We start from the raw sequence: 20,112 nt of genomic DNA on the forward strand, positions 1-20,112 counted from the left end.
TTTTGTGGTCAAATGAGTTTGGGAAATGCTGTTTCAACAAAGTTAAATGAACTGCTTTGCTAAAAGATGACTTAGATCCTCAAAGGTGCTAATGTTATTAAGAAGTATCTTAGGGCTTTCCAACAGGGGCAGAGGACACAGCATTTCCCAAACGTATTTAACCATGGAACTCTCTGCTCACTAGTCATCCTGCAGACTAGCTTCCCATGGAACCCACTTAGGGAAACACTGAGAATGCAACAGGGTTTGGAGACAAATGGACATTGCTTGATCCTGAGACCTCCGAGGTAAGTTCCTTCTAGGAAGAGCCTCAGGCTCCTATAGCCAATGAAAGCTGGTACTTACCTTGTCTAGCATAGCCGACTAAGTGTCCTGTGACTTATTTGGATGTTAATTATATGTCACCACAAGCTTAGAGAATACGTTCACCCACATTTTACAGACGAGAGTTTAAATATAGAGAAGCCAAGAGAATTGTTCAAAGTCAACAGCCGGGAAGGGATGGAGCGAGGACCACACTCAGGCTGTCTGAGCCATAACCAGGAACACTGCCTTGTGCAATTACTATGGGATAAATCAGATGTAGTGTGTCTGTGTTGGCTGCTAGCAGGAGTTCCATTAAGAAACTTCTCGCCCCCTCAGGCCCAGTTTCCAGTCACAGTCCAGCATCGGGGGGGAATTCTTTTCAAAATGTGGAGCGTACTATGGGGCCAGACTGGAGTGCTCAAGTTCTGGGCTGCATTTGCTACCCACTGGAATGGAGGAGGCCCCAGTCTTATTCCCTTGGGGAAGCAGCTGAATAATGGGGAGCAGGCTGAATGGGGGGGGAGGTTACAAGTATTTATAGAGTGAGAGTCAAGAGTGAGATTAAAACTGATTGATTCAGGTATTCCCCCTTTTGCATTTAATTCTCATCTGTAAAACTGGGGATTGGGCCAGATGGCGAATGCTTAAGGATAAGGTCTCACTTAGCCCTGACCCCCGACTAGCAACGAGATAGCCACACCCTTGAACACACTATGACAAGATGGGTAACTTCATCCTCCCCATTACTATGGCCAGTACTTTATCCTAATAGACTATCTATAAAATCTTACCTGTCCACTCTTGATATAGTTTGTATACACTACTGGAGCCCTTTGAGTCCAGATATTTGTACATTAGCCTTTTGACTGTGCAGCCCGCCCATCCACCCACAGGCCATAGTTAACCAAAGGGGCAAAAGCAAAGCTGGACATGGTGGTCCAATTTCTAAGCTATATCTAAGGACAACTTAGGACCGAGAGGGAGAACAGAAAACAGTGAACAGAGACCTAGACCAGAGAGGGAGACAGAGGCCTGAGCCCTGAGTAACAGTGAGGTTCACAGGCAGGGAAGGAAGAGCAGGTAATAGAGGGTGAGGTGCTGCTGAGAGGGGAAGACAGGTGGAGAGGTGGGGGTGGGGGTTGTGGGAAGGGGGGGGGGCTGGGTTTGTCAACAGGGAGTGATGTTGACCATATCACTGCTGGTGGAATGGGGAGACCTGTTAGGTTGAGGTGAGTAGAAGAAAACCGAGTGGAGACACAGAGGCTTGTGGGAGTCCTTGAGATTCAGCAGAAAAGTGGGAACAGGGAGGGCACCTTTGTTTGGCTTTAAAAAGTTTTTAAAAAATTATTTTATAGTCTTATTAATTTTGTGGGGGCTTTTGACAATTTTATACGCAAATATAATTTATCTAGAGGACTGTCTTCCTCGCTCACCGTTCTCTCATCTCCATCAATCCTCCCTCCCAATCCCTACTGTCCATTTAGCAGATGCATGGCTTCTGTTACTGTTTTGTGGCTCATTTGATGGTGGTTTTTGTCTTTCTGAGATAGGAAGCACTGAGGGAAACAGCTCAGCGGTGAAGAACAGCCATTGTTTTTTGTTTTCAAATGAAAAGGGAGTATGAGAAAATCTCCAAGCCTTGTTGCGGTCCTCCAGAGGATATGCACACGCCTAATCTGCTCTGTGTGGTTCCTTCCTTTAATGATATAGCCTAGTGTCCTCTGTCCTTCCTTCAAAGCTGAATGTGTCACTTGCTTCTCCAGGACGTTGGGGTGCTTTCCTGACCTGCCCCTCTGGCTTCTCTGCTAGAGCAAATTCATTCTTTCCTTTTGGGGACCACCAGGCTCTTTAATGGATAAAGAATGTTAGAGGCTAACAGATGAGGAGGGAGGTGGACAAAGGCTCACAGTGACTTTTCAAAAAGCATCTTTCTAAGGGTGACTGACTTATCCGAGGGCAGACTTACTGTTTGTCATATTGGGCTTTGTCATAAGAAATGGCTGATATTCAGCCATCCAGGGTCAACAGAAACACCCCCTTCTCGTAGCTAGACCTGACAACAGAAGGGAAAGATGTGAAGATGGCTATAGATACAAATAAGATTGTAAGTCTATGATGAGTTGGTAAGAGAGTTCACATCTGATGGCTTTAATTTCCTCAAAATAGATGAGATGACATTATCGATGGAGAGAGGATAGAGATGGATGGGAGACTTGAAGGAAGAGAACAATGCTCAGATGTGAGGTAGGAGGAATGGTCTCTTCCATCCCTAGAGGCTGCAGTAAGGGTGTGGCAACGCTTTGGAAGCTGCTGGAACGATGCAGACAATGGGGGCCACTGGGTTGAGTCTCCACCTCCCTCTCTTCCCACATGACTCAAGGGGGGCAGCTTACCCTGCCCACTTCCACAAGGTTTGTGACCATGACAATGCTGGCAGAGTTTTCCTGCCAGATCATCCTCCAAAAGTCCTTCACAGTCTCTTGCATTGGACCTGCCAACAGAGAAGGCGACAGGGTTAGAGGCTGCTGGTACCAAGAGGCTGAAGAACGATTCGTCTCTCTCGGTTGCTTAACCAAGGTTCTGTATGAATGGGTGAGAGTGAGGCCAGGGGAGCCCGAGTGGGACGCCAAGCAGCTGAGACTGAGGCTGGAGGCTTGAGTCTGCCGTGGCCAGAACACAGTAGAGATAAGGAAGGCCACATTTTAGATCCTCATCATCTGCAGCATCCTCCCTGCCCTCATGCTTGGCCCAGCAGCTCCATTTCCCGCCCTGATGGACCACTTTATCTGGACTAGAGTTTATATAGTGTCTGAGGGACAGCAGGGTCTCAGTGAGAGAGAGCAAGGAAATGAGGGTGGGCAGGATGGAGCTGCCAAAAGCACGAGAGTCCGAAGTTTTCAGTTTGACAAATGCTGGAGACATTCTTCTGAAAGGAAGGATTAAAACACAGAAAACAAACAAACAAACAAACAAACAACAACAAAAAAAAAAGAAAGAAAGAAAGAAAGAAAGAAAGAAAGAAAGAAGGAAAAGGCCAGAAAAGGAAGGAATGGGAGATAGAATCTGATAGTCCAAAGCAATTTCCTAGGAAATGACTCTTAACATCCTGGGCCTTCATCATTTTTAATTCATGCATTTGAAAGAAACTTTGGATAGTATTTTTCTGTGTTTTTTTTTTTTGTCATGTGTGTGTGTGTGTGTGTGTGTGTGTACATGTGTGTGTGTCTGCAATAAGCACTAGGTCTTCTATAAGTATTTTTTTCATGTCCTCAAAAATGGTATTTTTCATAGCTACAGAGTTTTTCTAGAACATGGAGACACCATATATTTGTTATTTAGCAATCCTATCTATTATTGGGCATTTAAGATTTTTTCACTTTTCCCCATTACAGATGACATGATAACACTGCTTCTTATATATGTCACGGTCCACACATATAACTGTCTGCAGGATTTCTCCCTTGGAGGCTTTAAAAGGCATCGCCATTTTTAAGCCTTTGGATGGCATATTGTCACACTGCTTCCCAGGGCAACTGGCTGCATCTCTCTTGTGGGCATGCACTTGCTGAAGGGTTGGGGGCATCTGTCAGGTGGCCTGCTGAGGCTTTTATTATCTTGTCGACCCAGACATGGTCTCTTCCCTCTTAATGATATTTCCTAGTGACAGCTCTTTCTGCTGCCATTCCGAAGCGGACTTTTTCTCTGGAGGCCAAGGTGCCCTGTCTCTCTGGCTTCTCTGTCTCTGAAAGTTTATCCACTTCCTTCAGGAGAAGCCAGGCCAGTTAGTGGAGAACGAGCTTTGGGATAACACACAGAGAGACAGAATGGATAGCAAGGCTTACCCTGATTTCTAAAAAAAAAAAAAAAAAGCCAAAACAACAACAACAAAAAACCTGTCACCCTTGATATCCTTGAGGTCACTCTGAGACACTTACCTTGGGTTGCAATGTAGTGCCGGGGCCGGTGGTACCCCTGGATAACAGAAGGAAAACACAGTGAAGGGTCTCCATTCAAAGCTTCAAAACAGCACAATATTAATACACATCTCTTTCCAGTTGCCTAGTGTTCTCATAGGTAAAATGGGGACAGCATCCAAGGGAAGTATCGAAAGCCATGTAAAATCATGTGTGCAGACTAAGCATCCACTCAGCATTAGCTGTTATTGTGGTGACCCGCCAGGGGCCCATTTGCCATAGGCATGCCATATGCGCATGCACCCAAGGCATGTCAGGTTAATGGTGCACACCAAGTGTTTCTGAACCACAGTCATATGTGGATCCCAATACTAGGCCTAGTGGGGGGACCTGGAGGAGGAAACAAAAAGACAGTTCTATTTCTGACTGCACAGGGTTGTCAGTCAGAGAAAGGAAATGGGAAGGCTGTCACATCGCTTCTATCTGCCAACAGGAAAGTTCTAGGTACAGAAAGGACCACGTGGAAGTGTGAACTCAGACAGCCAAGAACTATGTGGTGACTCGAAGACTAGTGTGTGAATTCCTTGGCTATTTCAGAGTGCTCCTATAAGCTCTGACATGGTCTGGCACAGAACTAACTTGGTGGCTCATAACATCCTAGTCACAAGGAAAGAGGATGAAGACGATACTGTCTTTTAATTGAGTGTGGCATGGATGGAGGCACTCCTTTGTTACAGAGGAACAGTGTATCTAGTGTATATTGAATAAAAGTTTAGGTTTAGTATAGATCATTAATATGACTAGCATTTAGTGACAAGATGGATGGATAGATACACACTATTAAATTTTTAATTTTTATTTGGTGTATGTGTGTGTGTGTGTGTGTGTGTGTGTGTGTGTTGGGCTCTATGGACATGATCGAATGAATGTGTGCACATGCATGTGAAGGTGAAAGGAAGGCACTGAGTGATTTCCTCAGTAGCTCTCCAGCTTAGTTTTTTAGGACATGGTCTCTGACTAAACCCAGATTTCAGTGATTTAGCTAAGTTCTCTGTCCAGTGAGCTCCAGGCATCCTCCCATCAACTCCCCTCCCCTCCCCCAGTGCTAAGAGTATAGACTTTCATTATGTGACCAGGTATTACATGCATGCTAGGGTCTAAACTCAGTCCTAATGATTATGTGGCGGGTACTTTATAGGCTGTGTCACTGCCACAGTCTTAGAACTGTTGCTGACAGTCCTGGGACACACTTTACCATCAGAATTAGCTGTTCCTAGACAACACAAATCCTAAAGTTTGGCGAACAGCTGTTTCGGTTCAAGCACTGTAAAAGAATGTTAGAGAAGCTGAGCTGTCTCACGTCTTCCTTGAACATGTGAGCCAGAATTGCCATAGAGTTTTTTTTTTTTTTGTGGCAACTCTGAAGCCCTGGATCCAATCGACACATCAAAAATCAGTATGTGAGCCATTGGCATTGACTACTTAGTAACTAGTGTACATTTGTGGGCCTCACTATTCACTTATCTGGTAACTATTTGGCAGGTTTCTCCTAATTTCTCTCCATACTTTATCTGGAGTACCTGCCATCACTGACCCAAGACCAGCATTATGACCAGAAACTCTCTACACAATAGCTTATCTTCCCTGTTAATTTGAGTGGACTGAGAAATGCTTAGAGGACTAATGACACACTCCCCTAAGTCCGTCTTGGGACAATTAGGCCATGCAGGCTCTGGCTCAAGGAGTGAACTAAGTCCTCATGGATTTATATGTGATGTGTTATTGGGAGAAGGGGAAAATAGGAAGCTAGGCCTTGTGAGGGGGAGTGAGAGAGTGATTTGGGGAATTTCATCTTGCTCTGTTCTGCTCCTATAACTCCCTTCTCTGCTTCTTGGCTCTGATTTTACTAATGTGCTCTTCCACAGCCTTTTGTTAGGATAGACTGACTGACACATCTGAAACTGTGAGCCAAAATAAATATTTCCTTATTTAAATTGCCTTATCCAGATCGCTAGTTATAGCCATGAAAAAATAAAACCTGATTTAATGGTTAGATTAACCACACACCATGATTACACAAGTGGTCTCATATACTTAATGAGGAGACTTAGTTGACACACAGACTTCTATAGAAACTTTTTCAGGTCTTATATAGTATCAGACTCAGATCAAATACTAAATAAGTAAGCTACAACAAACCAACCAGGAAAACATAGCATGTAATTGCCTAGGTATGAGTCTTGGCAGGTATGAGTCTTGGCTCTGTCCCTTCCAGGATGAGTCATTTAAGATAAATTATTTAATTCCACTGTGTCTCTGGTATTTTTATAAAATAGCAATCAGACTATTTCAAGTATATTAAATAAGATTTTAAAAGTTAATATATGATAGTTCCTGTAAAATTTATTGGACACAATTCCAAGATTTCACATGTGTGTCTTTGCCATCATAATTATATTATTGCTCATTTGGCAAGCATTCATTGAGATCCTTTGATGATTAACAGTGCATACTGAACCTTTAGAGGCTGCTTGGCAGATGGGCCCTCCCTTGTGAGGAGTAACCGAGCCCTCCTCCAAGAACAAAGGGATGGGAAGGCACATCTGTCACTCCAAGTAAAAATGGACAGGTTATGAACGCTGGATAGAAGAATTAGACTCTGGGTCTTTTGAGTAGGTTTGGGAACAGAAAATGACCCCCGAGAGCCCAGAATGAGGAGGTTTCTTATGTCTAAACTCTTCTGCCATCTCCATCACCAGTTGTTCTCAAAGTCCACATCCTCCCCGGCCTAGGCCACAGCATCAACCTTCTGGTGTCTTTCAAGAAACCACTTTTACTCCTGGAGTTCATCTGCTTCCTGCAATAGTGGGCTTCTCAGTACACACCTGAGGATGTCTTTTCTTTTTTCTTTTTTTACTTGAGTCTGCATTGTCTCTTCATTGCATGTAATATCTAAGTGCTTTGCCTTAGACTAACCATTCGTCTCATCCTCATCTTGAACTCCCCCTACCCCCAGCTATCTCTCTGTGTTTGCCCTCTTAATGCACTCATCCTGGGCAACAGTGAGAGCTTTTGCACTTTTTATCTCCTCGGTCATGAGACACACCACTCAGAGCTGGGTGCAGCTTTCCTCAGTAAGTCAGTAGGAAGCAGGCATAAGTGTGGATTTGCATTGGCAAAGACCTTGGAAGAAAGTAGGCTTTGAAAGATTCAAATGTATTTAAAAGTTAACAAAAAAAAAATTCTGGGAAAGATATCCATACATTAGTTGTGAGGTTGGACTGCTGAGGCCCACTATTTTGTGCCTTCACTGTTTGCACACTCATTTTAGACCCGGCTGGCAAGCATTAAAGGGGCACATTCTATTATACACAAGGCACTGGAAATGAAAAAGTGAACCAGGTAGATGTGGCTCTGCTTCAGAGGAGCTAACAGACATCCACAAACTGGGATACGACTCTCCAAGGGAAGACATGGGACTCTGGAGAGCACCCGTGGGGACTGACTCAGCCATGAAGACAGAGGGATGTGTTCTAGGGAGGTGGTGGTTTAATTATCTTCTGTTTGGGGCTCTCAACATTCGCTCATATAACCTCCCCACTGCTGTCCCCATTGCTCATGGGCTTACAGCTTTTCCATTGCTCATGGGCTTACAGCTTTTCCATTGCTCATGGGCTTACAGCTTTTCCATTGCTCGTGGGCTTACAGCTTTTCCATTGCTCATGGGCTTACAGCTTTTCCATTGCTCGTGGGCTTACAGCTTTTCCATTGCTCACGGGCTTACAGCTCTTCCATTGTTCATGGGCTCACAGCTCTTCCATTGTTTATGGGCTCACAGCTCTTCCATTGCTTATGGGCTTTCAGCTCTTCCATTGCTCATGGGCTTACAGCTCTTCCATTGTTCGTGGCCTATGGCTCTTCATCAGAAGCAGTGGTCACATATCTGTCCAGAAGACTTAGCACCAGGCCACTTGGGTCTCTTCTCGTGTAATAAAATGGTCTTTTCTCTCACTCCTTTTGACTTTTGCTCTACAGCCAGTCACTGTCTGAGACAGCATTCATCTGACCACTGACTGCTTCTCTCTCCTACTCCTATCTTGCTTTTCATATTTCCTTTTTGTGTGTACATGGCTTTTGTATGTGTGTGCACATGTGTGTAGAGGTGCACATGTGTAAATGTCTGTGTGGGTCAGAGCTTGATGTCAAATGTCTTTATCAACCACTCTTCTCAGTGAATGTGGAGATCACTGATTCAGTTAGGCGGTATGGCAGGAAACCCAGGGAACCTCCCACCTCTACATGTCCATGGCTGGGATTATAGCGGTGCTGCCAAACCTGGCTTTTTATGTGAGTGCTACAACTTCTGAAGGCAAGCACTTTACCAGCCAAACCATCTCCCTGTCCTCCTTGGCTTCCTTTCCGGCAAAGCACTAACCACCAGATAGCTTATTCATGTGCACCTTTGTCTGTCTCCTCCCAGGGTATGGTTGCTCTACAGTACAGGGCCAGGCTGTACCTCATGGCTGTGCTCTCAGCACTGAAATGTTTGTTTTGGCTGCCAGTCTGGTAAAAACTGAAAGCGTGTGTGCCACATTGCCTGTCCTCATGCCGCATCTGAGCAAAACGACCTCTGGACTCCGGAAACCCACACAGTCCCCACGGAGGAAAAAAATCCAAAGCACAAGATTCCTCAGCAAAGGAGATAAAAGGAAACGGATTGCTCAATTGGGTCTCCTCTGGGGATATGCCAAGAGCTAGTGAAGAAAACTTCGTAACCTTAAAAGAACTTTCAATTCATTTAAGTCCCACCTACACAGCACACAGACTGACTGCAAACCAGCGCTGGGCCTGCCTCCATCTGTCTGTGAGCAATCGGAAAGAGGTTTGCATCCAAAATGCATTTATCTCACTCTGAACTCCTGCATCTGCTACTTCCTGGGCACCCAGATATGATGTTTATTACCAGGTTGGTAATTTATAATAGAATCAAGTGGCCAATACATTTTCGGGTGTGCAAACAAACAGGCCAGTGGGCTGGTTCATCCAACAGCATACTGCAGCCTCCAGAGGCTCTGTCAGGGTTGGCCTCATCCAGCGCATTATCCAAATAGAGCCATTTTAATAAACTGTCAATTTATTAACCCAATTGTGGAGAAGGGATTCTAGCTTGCATAGCTAGAATAGTCTGCGGGCTGTGGTGGAGACCAGGGCAAAGCAGCGAAGACTAGAGAGCTCATACCCCTGACCTTGACTCTGTTGGTTATCAAGAATCCCCAGCAGAGCACAAGAATATGGTTCTACTGGAATATCAGTTAGGGTCGCAGTTCATGTGATTTGCCTACTCCCTGCCCTATAGTGCTAACATCATAAGAGGGTAATTGTGTTTGCCGTCATTTTGTCCCCCTTCTCACCCCATTGTTTTTTCCACACTCTGCTCAGTGCCCCAGGAGGTGGCCATATTAACTGCAAGGTCAGCTCCCATGTCCTTGGGCTTCTGGGGGTGGGCATTTTCTAACTAGGAGGGGAAGAAAATGTTCAGAGGCCAGTGTTAGGTTAGGGTACATGCCCTTCCAGGTTCTACCTTGCTGTGTCAGCAAGGGCCAGCCTCTCCTTACCAAAGTCAAAACGGCCTGACCTTACAGTAATTCCACTCCTTTTATAGTCCTCTCTTATCCAGCCACAGAACTCCTGAGATATATTTGCCATCTCTACCCCAAGATGCCCCACACAATCCAGTTGGTTAGTCGGCTTCAGTAGTATTCAGGCCCTTACTAAACTCTCCCTCGCTGACACCCGTGAGCCAGTTTGTTTTGTCTTGGAACCCCAATAGGTAATTTATAGCAGTTATCACATACTTGTGGGCTGGTGCTTTTTTTTTTTTTTACTTCATCTTGCAGCTATTAGAATGAACAAATACTTTACCCAGAGTCACAGAGCTACTCATCAGAAAGGCCTGCATTCAACAAGCCCAACAAGGTTGGGATTCATGACTATAGTCTCATTAGTCCTTGATTCTAACCACTGAGATGTAGCTCAGGGCCTGACACGGCCTATTAGGACAGCATGTGGTACAGAGGTTTGGCCTGTCGGCACCATCTACTTCATATGCAGAGAGGGAGGGGCTAAGCTGTGTTCTAGCTGTGCAGAGAATTAAAGTCTAGCTGTGTGACCTAGGGCAGTGCTCTTACCCTCAATCCCTGGTTTCCTGTCTTTAAAGGCTTGCAGAAATACTTTGTAATGATAGAACAGGACAGAAATGGAAGACCCGATTAGTGCTGGCACCATACAGAGCCACTTGCATCTAAAGCAATTTCATTTGTTGCCTACACGGCATGATCTTTTCTCAGTTCTACATGTAGTCAGGGCATTCACTGTACTGTAGATTGAGTAAATATCTATAAAATTCATTTTGATGGGAATTTCTATTTAGATAATAAATGCCAGATATGGCAACTTGGGTACACGAGGCTATGCATGTACTATATCCTTAGGGGACATCACACCATATGACCACAGTCAAAGTGGGCAAGAAAAGAAAGTAGCCAGCCTAACCCATATCAACATGTGCTGGCTGAGTGTCCACTAAATGTAGGCTATGGGATCATGTCAGGGGTAGATGAAAGACCAGAAGAAAGAGCACTGGGCTGGGACAGTTCATACCAAGGTTCTGTCACTGACATTGGACAAGCTTTTCAGTGTCTCCAAGTCTCAGTTTCCCCATCAGCAAGCCAGCATGATAAGAACCACCTTGAAGTGTTACTCTGAAGCCTGAGCAAGTTGACTCACTTGAAGCACACATCATAGGGCCACTATCATTGTCGCTGCTTGTTACTGTTAGAGAAACAGCACTCCTGATCCTCACTCTAGCTTCCCCTCTCTTACCTCCTTTGACTGGTAGGTAACTCGTCTTACTCACCTGGCAGTGGGGACTAGGGGTACTTATCCAGTACTTAAGGTGGCATGAGAAGTGATCACTAATTCTTAGATTACTATAGCTCATTCTGACACAGCTGGTTCTTTGTCACCTTCTAAGGCAGGACTAAGGTGTCATCTTCAAGCAGCTTTCTCACTTGACTTCCTCTTGAGGCTTTAGTCTGACAGACCCTCTTCTGGGAAGGTCTCTTTTCTCCTCCAACCCCTCTTATGAGACAGAATCCTTTTCTGAAAGATCAGCATTTCCAGCACACAGTGGAAGGTCAGCTGTGTATTTTTGAAATGCATATTAGAGGGGAAACTAATGGTGTGGTCAGTGGATGCTTGGAGCAACTCGCTCTGGCTAGAGACCAACTACTTAGAATTGGGTTCCTCTGAATGGCGACAGAGACAGAGCTACTCTTTCTCATCTCTGATGAAGTTCTAGACCCAGGTCTTGGTCACACAGTAGGTCCTTTGTTAGGCGGTACCTAGTAGGGAAGTGGGAACCACTCTGTGCATGCGGCGGGAATTCAATATGGTGAATTGCTGTTACAGGTTCTAGGGGAGTGTGATGGCACAGAGGAACTCTGGGTCTACCTCTAGATAAGCAGTCCCCAGAGCCCTGAGATGAACAATGCAAGACAGAAATCCTAAGACTATAGGGTTGGAGGCTGCACTGGAGGAAGGAGAACTCAAACTGAGGGAAGTTGGAGATGCAGATGGCATGTGGTCAGGAAGGAAGCGAGCAGAGGCACCCTGGTTTCTCCCTTCCTGTCACCCCTGGCTATCCTATCAGTCTGCCTCATTGAGAAAGCAGTCTTCCTTCCCTGAACACTATATCCATGCTCACAAGTGCACAACTACTAGCTCCAAAGCAAAAGAGAGCAGAGAGGGTCAAGGAAAAGCTGGGGTTGAACAGGCAGATGACCCATACTGGACTGAGCATACATTTAGGGATTTAATTTTGATGGATGCTTCTATTCACATAACAAAGGCCAGATAGCTCTAGCATCTCAGGCATGTAAGGCTATATGTGGGTGGCCTCCCTTAGGACAGTTACATCTACATAATCATAATCAAGGTGGAGGAGAAAAGGAAGGGCACAATCTAGCCTGGATTGGTTGGCATCTGTTGGCTGAGTGTTCCCTAAGTGTGAAGTGTGGGGTAGTGTCAGGCTCAAGGCTCGATAAATGTTTGTTGAACTAATGAACCATCTGGCTCAGGCTGTATCATAAGTAAATCCATAAAACACGCCACTATGCTTTATAGCTCGTCTATAAATACATTTGCGGGTCTGAGGGAACAATAGGGATCCCGGAGTCATTCTTCAAGGCCTCTGGGACCTGAGCTGAGACCTGGAGAAGTCAGCTTGGATCGGTAACGCTGAGATGTCCACTAGGCAACACTAGCCATGGCCCTTCTCTTGTAGACTCTCACTTCTGTGCACACCCTGCCTGGCTCCTGTTTGAAGTGAGTCCTTTCTCAGTAGTGTCTGGAATATGAGGGAAGCCTCTCTCCTATCTGGTTGTTAATTCCAGGCTCTCCTCTCTCCAATTTACCTTTTCCCCTGGATTTTAACTGTCAAACTCAGTGCTGAATCAGGTCCTTCACATTCAAACACCTTCAAGCGTTTCCTTGAAAGGTGGCTTTCTCTTGCCTTCAGAGTTTAAACTCCTAATTCATCAAGGATCTAGTTGACTTTTTAAAATAGGTTCTAAGGTAGCATAATGGCACACACACAAAAAAATCAACTTCATTTTCCGCTATCTCCACGGAGTTGTTTCCACCACTCATACACAGATGATATGTATTTCTTTCCAAGCTCCTTCTTCTTGGCAAGAGCAGTTCTCTAACCAAAGGCCCATCATCTCTCGCTTTGACTTTGATTTACTTGCACTTGAAGCCTTGGCTCACATCGTATTCTGCATTCCTGATGGAGGAAGTGATGTTCTCCTCCTCTGAATCCTGACAGTGTTTTATCTGAACCTATGATAGCCATTACGTTCTAGCTTACCCTAGTTCACTATGGGTGTGCATAGCTTATCTCTCTTCTGCTGCTTTTGAGGGTAGAGACCCTGCCATTTTTAGCTTTATGGGCCTCATAATATCTAGCACACACTTGGTGCTTTGAGCATTTTGCTGCATCAATGGCCGTCCCTTCATATGAATGACTTAGTGGACAGACGTGCAAGTTAATGCATCGGTTGAATACGTAAGGCCAGCAGTTACCCTGGGGATCCAAAGAGCAGATGACTCTAGTTTCCTGAAAGCAGATGCAGCTTTGGGCGAATAATCAACATGTGTCATACAAACTAGGGAAGGACTACACTGCTTTAGACATGTCCTCACTACCTTCTGATGGACAGGTGAAAGACAGCTCTTAAGTAAGATCTTGAGCCTGAACAGTCAACTCCAGCCAATAGCTGCTTATCCCTGTCAACACACTCACGTCAATGTAGTTGGCGTTGATGTAGTCAGAGTGGGGGTCTCCATCCAGCACCAACAGCCTCACCCGGGAGTGGTCATCTGGAGAGAGAACAAAAGGCAGGAAATGCTAGATGAAACGCTATCGGGGTGAGAAGTCAGTGCTTTCCTCCTTTAGAATTGCCACCAATTAGGTTCTGCACACCAGGTACTGTGTCACTTCTCACACTTATCTGTTATTTATAGATGAGGAAGTAGAGGTACAGAGAGGTGACAGATCTGAAGAAAAAGAAGAATCCCATTTCTACTTTCTATTTTGATTTTGTTTTCATCATTACCTGAGCAGGTATTATGGTACCTGCTTCCTAAGTCTTAGGGATTTCATCATCAATAAGGGGACAGAAATACGTGCTTTGTGGAACAATACAAGAGAGACTGACATAAGTACACCCAGTATTTAAGTAAGGTCATGGCATATGAGTGAATGTGCTCCATTTCCATGCTTGCTAAAAAAAAAAAAAAACCAGCAAACTTACATCTTACCCCATGGACACAAACTACTTTATGTTTGTCTCTTGGAGCATTGGTGCAGACACGTTGCTGGTAATGTACTGTTATCAATACCACCATTAAACTGAGGACTGAATCATTATAAAAGAGGTCATCAATAACTAAAAATCATGTTACTGAGAATGCTCTTTCAAACACAATCTAGACATAAACAAGATGTACGGACTTTAGTCGATAGCATGCTTGCTTCAAATAACACCAAATTAAAGTCATTTTAAATGGCACATCAGAAAAAGCTGGATAATCCTTTGCAATTAATTAAAGTCAACTCTGACATGCTAATATACACCTGCTAGGGAACATATTGATTGGGTCTGGTGGGAGGGACCCTCAGTCAGCTACATGGATTACTGTGAACCTTCCATTGCATACGTCACCCCTAATAATTCCTTCATACTCCAGGGCAGAGATGGGGTCCACACTCAGCTGGAGAGAGATATATGGGCATTCTAAGGCCTGCGGGAGTTAGTGAGGGCAAACCAGTTCCTCCTTTAGGTGTTTACAGTACTCCTCTTCAGTTTATAGGCACATTTGCTGGTAGTAACTGAAGTTTCTTGAGATAGGGGTACTAACTGCCTTGGTCCTTCCTTGTTCCATTCCTTAAAGTCCAAAAAGGGATGAGTATGCAGCAGGCACTCAGTGAGTACTTGGTTTGTTTGGTTTGGTTTGGATTTTTTGGGACAGGGTTTCTCTGTGTGGCCCTGGCCGTCTTGGAACTCGCTTTGTAGACCAGGCTGGTCTTAAACTTGGAGATACAACTGCCTTGCCTCCTGAGTACCGAAACTAAAGGTGTGCGCCACCATGCCTCATCGGTGAGTATTTGGTGAGTGCATAGGTGTATAAAGGCTTCATTGGGTGCTTTCAGTGATATCACAAGAGAGGCACAATGGTTCCGTTAGTCCCTGTTACAAATGAGCAAACCGGGGCTCATGAAAATTGGAAAATTGGTCATATGACCAGGCAATGGCAGAACACAGACAAGCAGGGGCCTATTAACTACAAGTTCACATGCTCCTACTTTCAAAGGGCTCTGAGTAGGAGATTAGAAACCACGTGAGTATTCAGAGTGGAGGATCACCAGAGAAGTTGTTGGCTGAGTGATGGAAGACGCTTTTAAGAAGTGAGATAATTTAGAAAAGCAACAAGGAGTCACTACCCTTACAGGGGCGGATGAACAGAGAGACATGGGGTGATATTCTCAAAACTCTAGAGTTGGGGTAACTTGCTATGACTGGAGCCACCATGGACCTCTCTGGCAGGAGTTGGACGCAAGGAAGAGAATCCTGGTTGCAAAGAAGTCAATTTGCAGAGATCAGCTCCTTGTAATACAGTGCCAACTGAAAGGCCAGGAATGAATGGGTCCAGCTATGGGCAAACAGACCCTGGGCTGGTATAAGATACTATTCATATCTATTAGCTCAGAATCCATCACAAGCATCAGTAGGCAGCAGGTACCGTGTTTTTCTAATTCTCCAAGGAGGAGAAGTTTCAGTGGAAGCTCCTAGAAGGAGAAGCAGGTAGGAGGCAACTGTGAGTGTGTATGGGATAGAGATGTGGGATAAGGAACGAGGAGAGTTTGAACTTAAACTTTACTGGTTTCATTATAAGTCCCTAATACTAGATACCTTATCTTATTCACTGTTCTCTCAAGAACATCTCTTCATCTTACTGTTGGGCATAGTAATGTGCTATTATGACTCTGATTTCACAGGTGAAGAAAGTGGAGCTAACAAAAGTTAAGCACTTCACAAATTATATAGCTACCCTCTAAGGTCCACTCTGCTCTACCAACATGATGCAGTGTCCTGGGGGAATTCCAAGCATCTCACAGGTAACTACTACTGGAGTCTGTGCAAGTGAGTGGTCCCCAGCCCCAGTACCCATGAGAGGGAGACTTCTTGGGGATAGCCATTCAGTAGGATTGAGACCTGACTCTGAACCAGGCTATCAAGCCCTGCTACCAGCAGTCATAGAATCTATAAGCCCTAGAAAAGAGAAATACATAGTACGTTTCATTCAGTGTTCTTATTAATGACTTAGTGATTCAAAATCTCTTTTATTTATGAAGCTGACGAATCTCCTGCTGTGCTAAGGAGGCAGGTCAAAAATCTCCTTTACTTACTGAGTTATGCTTGCCTGGAGACCATAGCAATGGAAACAGAGACTCCGGTTAAAAATATTAAAAGGGGATTGTTTTCTTAAACATTAAAAAAAATAAACCTCATATAGCTAAAAGCAAAAATCATTAGAAACAAAGCAAAAGAAAGAAATGATTTCTAGTCAAATATTCTTTAAGATTATATGCATCTTCAACTATCAGGTTGGCTACCAACACTTACACCCATTTATTCAGAACATGCTTGTTGAGTACCTTCCTATGTGACAACCTAGTTGAAAGCAGAACTATGATGTAGCAGATGAGCTTCATCCTTAAGAATCTAGGGCCGTTTGTTCAAGGAGATGAATCATGGACAGAAGCAAAACATCAGAGTCTAGAAAGTGAGGAAATCGAGAACTCTGTGGACTGAAATGCGACTGATTAAAAGTGACGAAGGTTTGATCCCTGGGCATCAAGGAAGTCTTTGTCTTAGAGGAAACTGTGGAAGGAGGGACCCTGAAAGAGACAACAAATTGCACTAGGGTGGGGTTGGAAGAGTCTATGTTCTGGGATCATTGCGAGATGAACAGTAACGGGGCTCGGGGAGCAGATAAGAAAGCCTATTTGAGCAGAATGTTCTCGATGCCACATTAAAGCACCAAGAATCAAGTATCTGGGGAACTGCAAATTTAAATAGTGAAATATTACATATACAACAGTGGGGAAAAACCTACAATATCACCTAATGCGTGCCAATACTTGTAACAGGAGTGCTCTCCCATTCATTGCTGGTGGAAACACACAATGGGGCAGCCACTTAGAAGATAGTAGGACCCTTTCATACAAAATTAGGAATCCATTCACCACATGAACTAGCAAATACAGTCTTTGGTATTTACACCATATATTGCAATCTTATGTCTACATTAAAAACTCCACATAAATGTTTACAGCAGACTTTGTCATGACTGTAAACTTGGAAACAACCAAACATTTCCTCAGTAAGTGAATTGGGCAAATAAAGGATGATGTAGCCATATATTGGAATATTATTCAGTGATAAAAAGAAATGAACTCACATGTTATGGAAGATATGGAAGAGAATTAAACCCATATTGCTAAGTGTAGCCAAGCTACATTGAATGTTGATTCTACATACGGTTCTAACTATATAATATTCCAAAAGAGAAAAAAGCCTGTGGAGTCTCTAAAAACCTCAGTGGTTGGCAGAGGCTTAGAAGAGGATGAAGGAAGGTGGAACAATGGGATGTTTAGGGCAAAGAAACTATTCTATAAAATATTATAATTGGAATATATGCATCTTTCACCTCTGAACAACATATAAAGCAAGCCCTAATGTAAATTATGGACTTGAACTAATAAGAATGGACTAATATTGGCCCATCAACTGCAATTAATGTTTTGCACTAATATGAAGAATTAATGAAAGGGCAAACAGTATGTAAGTGGTATACAATTTTGGACTTGCCACTCAGACTCTCAATAAAGCTAATATTGCTGCTAAAGAAATAAAGGATAGTGCCCAGAATACAGCAAGGACTCAATAAATGGTGGTTCAGAGCTGCATATGAGGTATACAGTGGGGTGACAGTAGAGACTCATAGAAAGCTGATGTTCTCCATCTGCCCATCTGCTGAAAGACCGAGATGTTTGTCTACAGAGGGCAAGAGTGACGTAAGCATCCCTCAACGGACACAATTTAGATACAGGTCTACCAGAAAGGCAATGCAAAGAGTGGCAGTGCCCTCATGGTTTATTTATCTGTTCTGGGAAATGCTAATATTATTCTGTGTCCCTTTGTTCCTCTAACTTTATGTAATTAGAAAGATAAAAATTGTGTTTACCCGCAAGAGAGATGGGGCAGCCAGCTCTGGGAAGAAGCTTATACAAGGTAATTTACAAGTGGCCCAGGACATTCTTTAGGGTCCGGCTACATTTTGTGAGCTCGGAACACGGCTAACTTAGCATGCAGTGCTTGAGAGTCAAGAGAAAGAGAAGAGTCAGGTGGAGGAGGGGCAGCTCCCCGACTGTGATGTGAGATGGAGGTGCGGGAGCATGGGTCCCCCAAGCTCCCCGAGCAGGTGGGAGGTTCAACAGAAGTGGCCATTGGTAGGTGGTAGAGGGAATATGAAGGGCTTGGAGATCCAGAGCTGTCCTGTGAACACAGCTGCTGGGGTGGGAGGACTTCACACTCTATCTTCAATCTATTGGGTCTGTATTGCTTAACAGCTCTCTGAAAGGGAACAAGGTCTGATATGTCCTGTCTACTGATGTCTGCAGTGTAAATATTCACACCATCACCCATTTCACACTACAGATATACTAAAGTGATGTTGAAAATATATCTGCTTTTGGTCACTGACATGAATAGACTAGAGTCTACCACTAACAGAGACCCTTATCATATCCCACTTGGGAACCTACTGCCTTGTCTTAGTTCCCTTTTTAAACACGTCCTTGATGATCTCGGCCGTAAGTTGCTTGAATATTCTGCGTTTGTCCTGGTCGCAGAGCCTTTGCACATGCTAAGGCACATGTTCGTCTAAGACAGTGTGGCAGGATCAAATTCTTCCTCTACCCATGGCTGATCCCTCATCACACCTGTCGTCCTAGCCTGTCCTGCCTGGAGACTGACAGCCAATTCTTGTCTTTATCAGAAGAAAGCTAAAGGACTGGCTGAGTTGTGAAGGCAGACTCGTGACTCCTCTCTCCCTAACTATATCACCATAGCACTTTGGCTGAGGTCATAACATTCCTTGACCTTTGTTTTATTCAACCATAAGCTCAAAATCATATTTTCTGTCAGACCTGTAGGAGAGATGAAAAGAGATCAAATAGACCACCCAGAATGCTAGAAGAATGGACACAAATATATACATTCGGATTTATTATTTTTATTATAGACTAGTGGATCTCCAGACACTTGGACCCAACTCCATAGTTCCTGAATTAGAAACTGCAAGTGGGACCTGACATGGTATGTTTTAGCAAATTCTTCACATGATTACCACGATCACACAGTTTTTAGCATGTGAATGCATGTTCAGTTATTCAGCACAGACTTGTGCTCTGTGCTCACTTTAAATGTCTCCTGTGAAAGATCAGGAAACCTTTCTGGAACTGGGCCATGAGGTCAAAGACCACCCCCCCGCCCCAGTGGCAGATGATAAAGGGACAGAATTTATCTGTGTGGTGTTTCATGGACTATTTTGGAGGCTGCACGGATACTGTGCCATTTGATTTTTAACAGGTAACTCAGAGAGGTATATAGTGTACCTTACTTCATGGATAAGAAACTCAAGGCTCCATGAAGTTCTGTGACTGAAGAGACAGTGTAAATCTGACAGCTTTGTCATGTAGTCATGGACTTATCTGGCCCCCAAGACCCACTGCCTACTCATCCTCTATCTCTTATTTCCCACCAACATTTCAGTCTCCAACACTGGTCCCCTATCCACATCTTGTCATTTCACACCCACTCTGGAGAAAAAGGTTCAGTTTGTTCCTTTGCACAATTCTAACTAGAAAACAAACCCCGGCTCCCCTCCTTTTCCCCATCATCATCATCATCATCATCATCAGACAGAACTCAACAAATCAGTCATCCCAAGTCACATCCACTTCAAGAGAGAATCATTTCAGAGAGGTGGGCCTGGGAGAGAATATCATCTGCATACTTTATAATGTTTCCTCCTGTGTTCTGGGCACTGCAGAGAGTTAAAAAAAAAAACAGGTGCAATTTTTCAGAGAAAAGAGATTTGACTCATTACGATGAATTGTGGAGCTGAAAAACCATTTCCTAGAAGTATTGGAAATGTTAATGCTATCATCTTGTACAAGTGGGCAGGGAGGAGGCAGGTAATT

General features: G+C 44.1%; 1 protein-coding gene across 1 annotated transcript in view; it reads right to left on the minus strand.

Moving 5' to 3' along the window:
- The window catches only part of Ptprt (protein tyrosine phosphatase receptor type T), a 1,134,114-nt gene that overhangs the window by 33,155 nt on the left and 1,080,847 nt on the right, over positions 1 to 20,112 (minus strand). Inside the window, exons 19-21 of the mRNA XM_051143721.1 lie at positions 13,585 to 13,661; positions 4,242 to 4,278; positions 2,700 to 2,797 (exon numbers count right to left, since the gene is read on the minus strand). Coding sequence (XP_050999678.1) covers positions 2,700 to 2,797; positions 4,242 to 4,278; positions 13,585 to 13,661 — 212 coding nt within the window. The remainder of the gene's footprint in view (positions 1 to 2,699; positions 2,798 to 4,241; positions 4,279 to 13,584; positions 13,662 to 20,112) is intronic.

Source organism: Acomys russatus, chromosome 4 (assembly GCF_903995435.1).
Source record: "Acomys russatus chromosome 4, mAcoRus1.1, whole genome shotgun sequence".
NCBI lineage: Eukaryota > Metazoa > Chordata > Mammalia > Rodentia > Muridae > Acomys > Acomys russatus.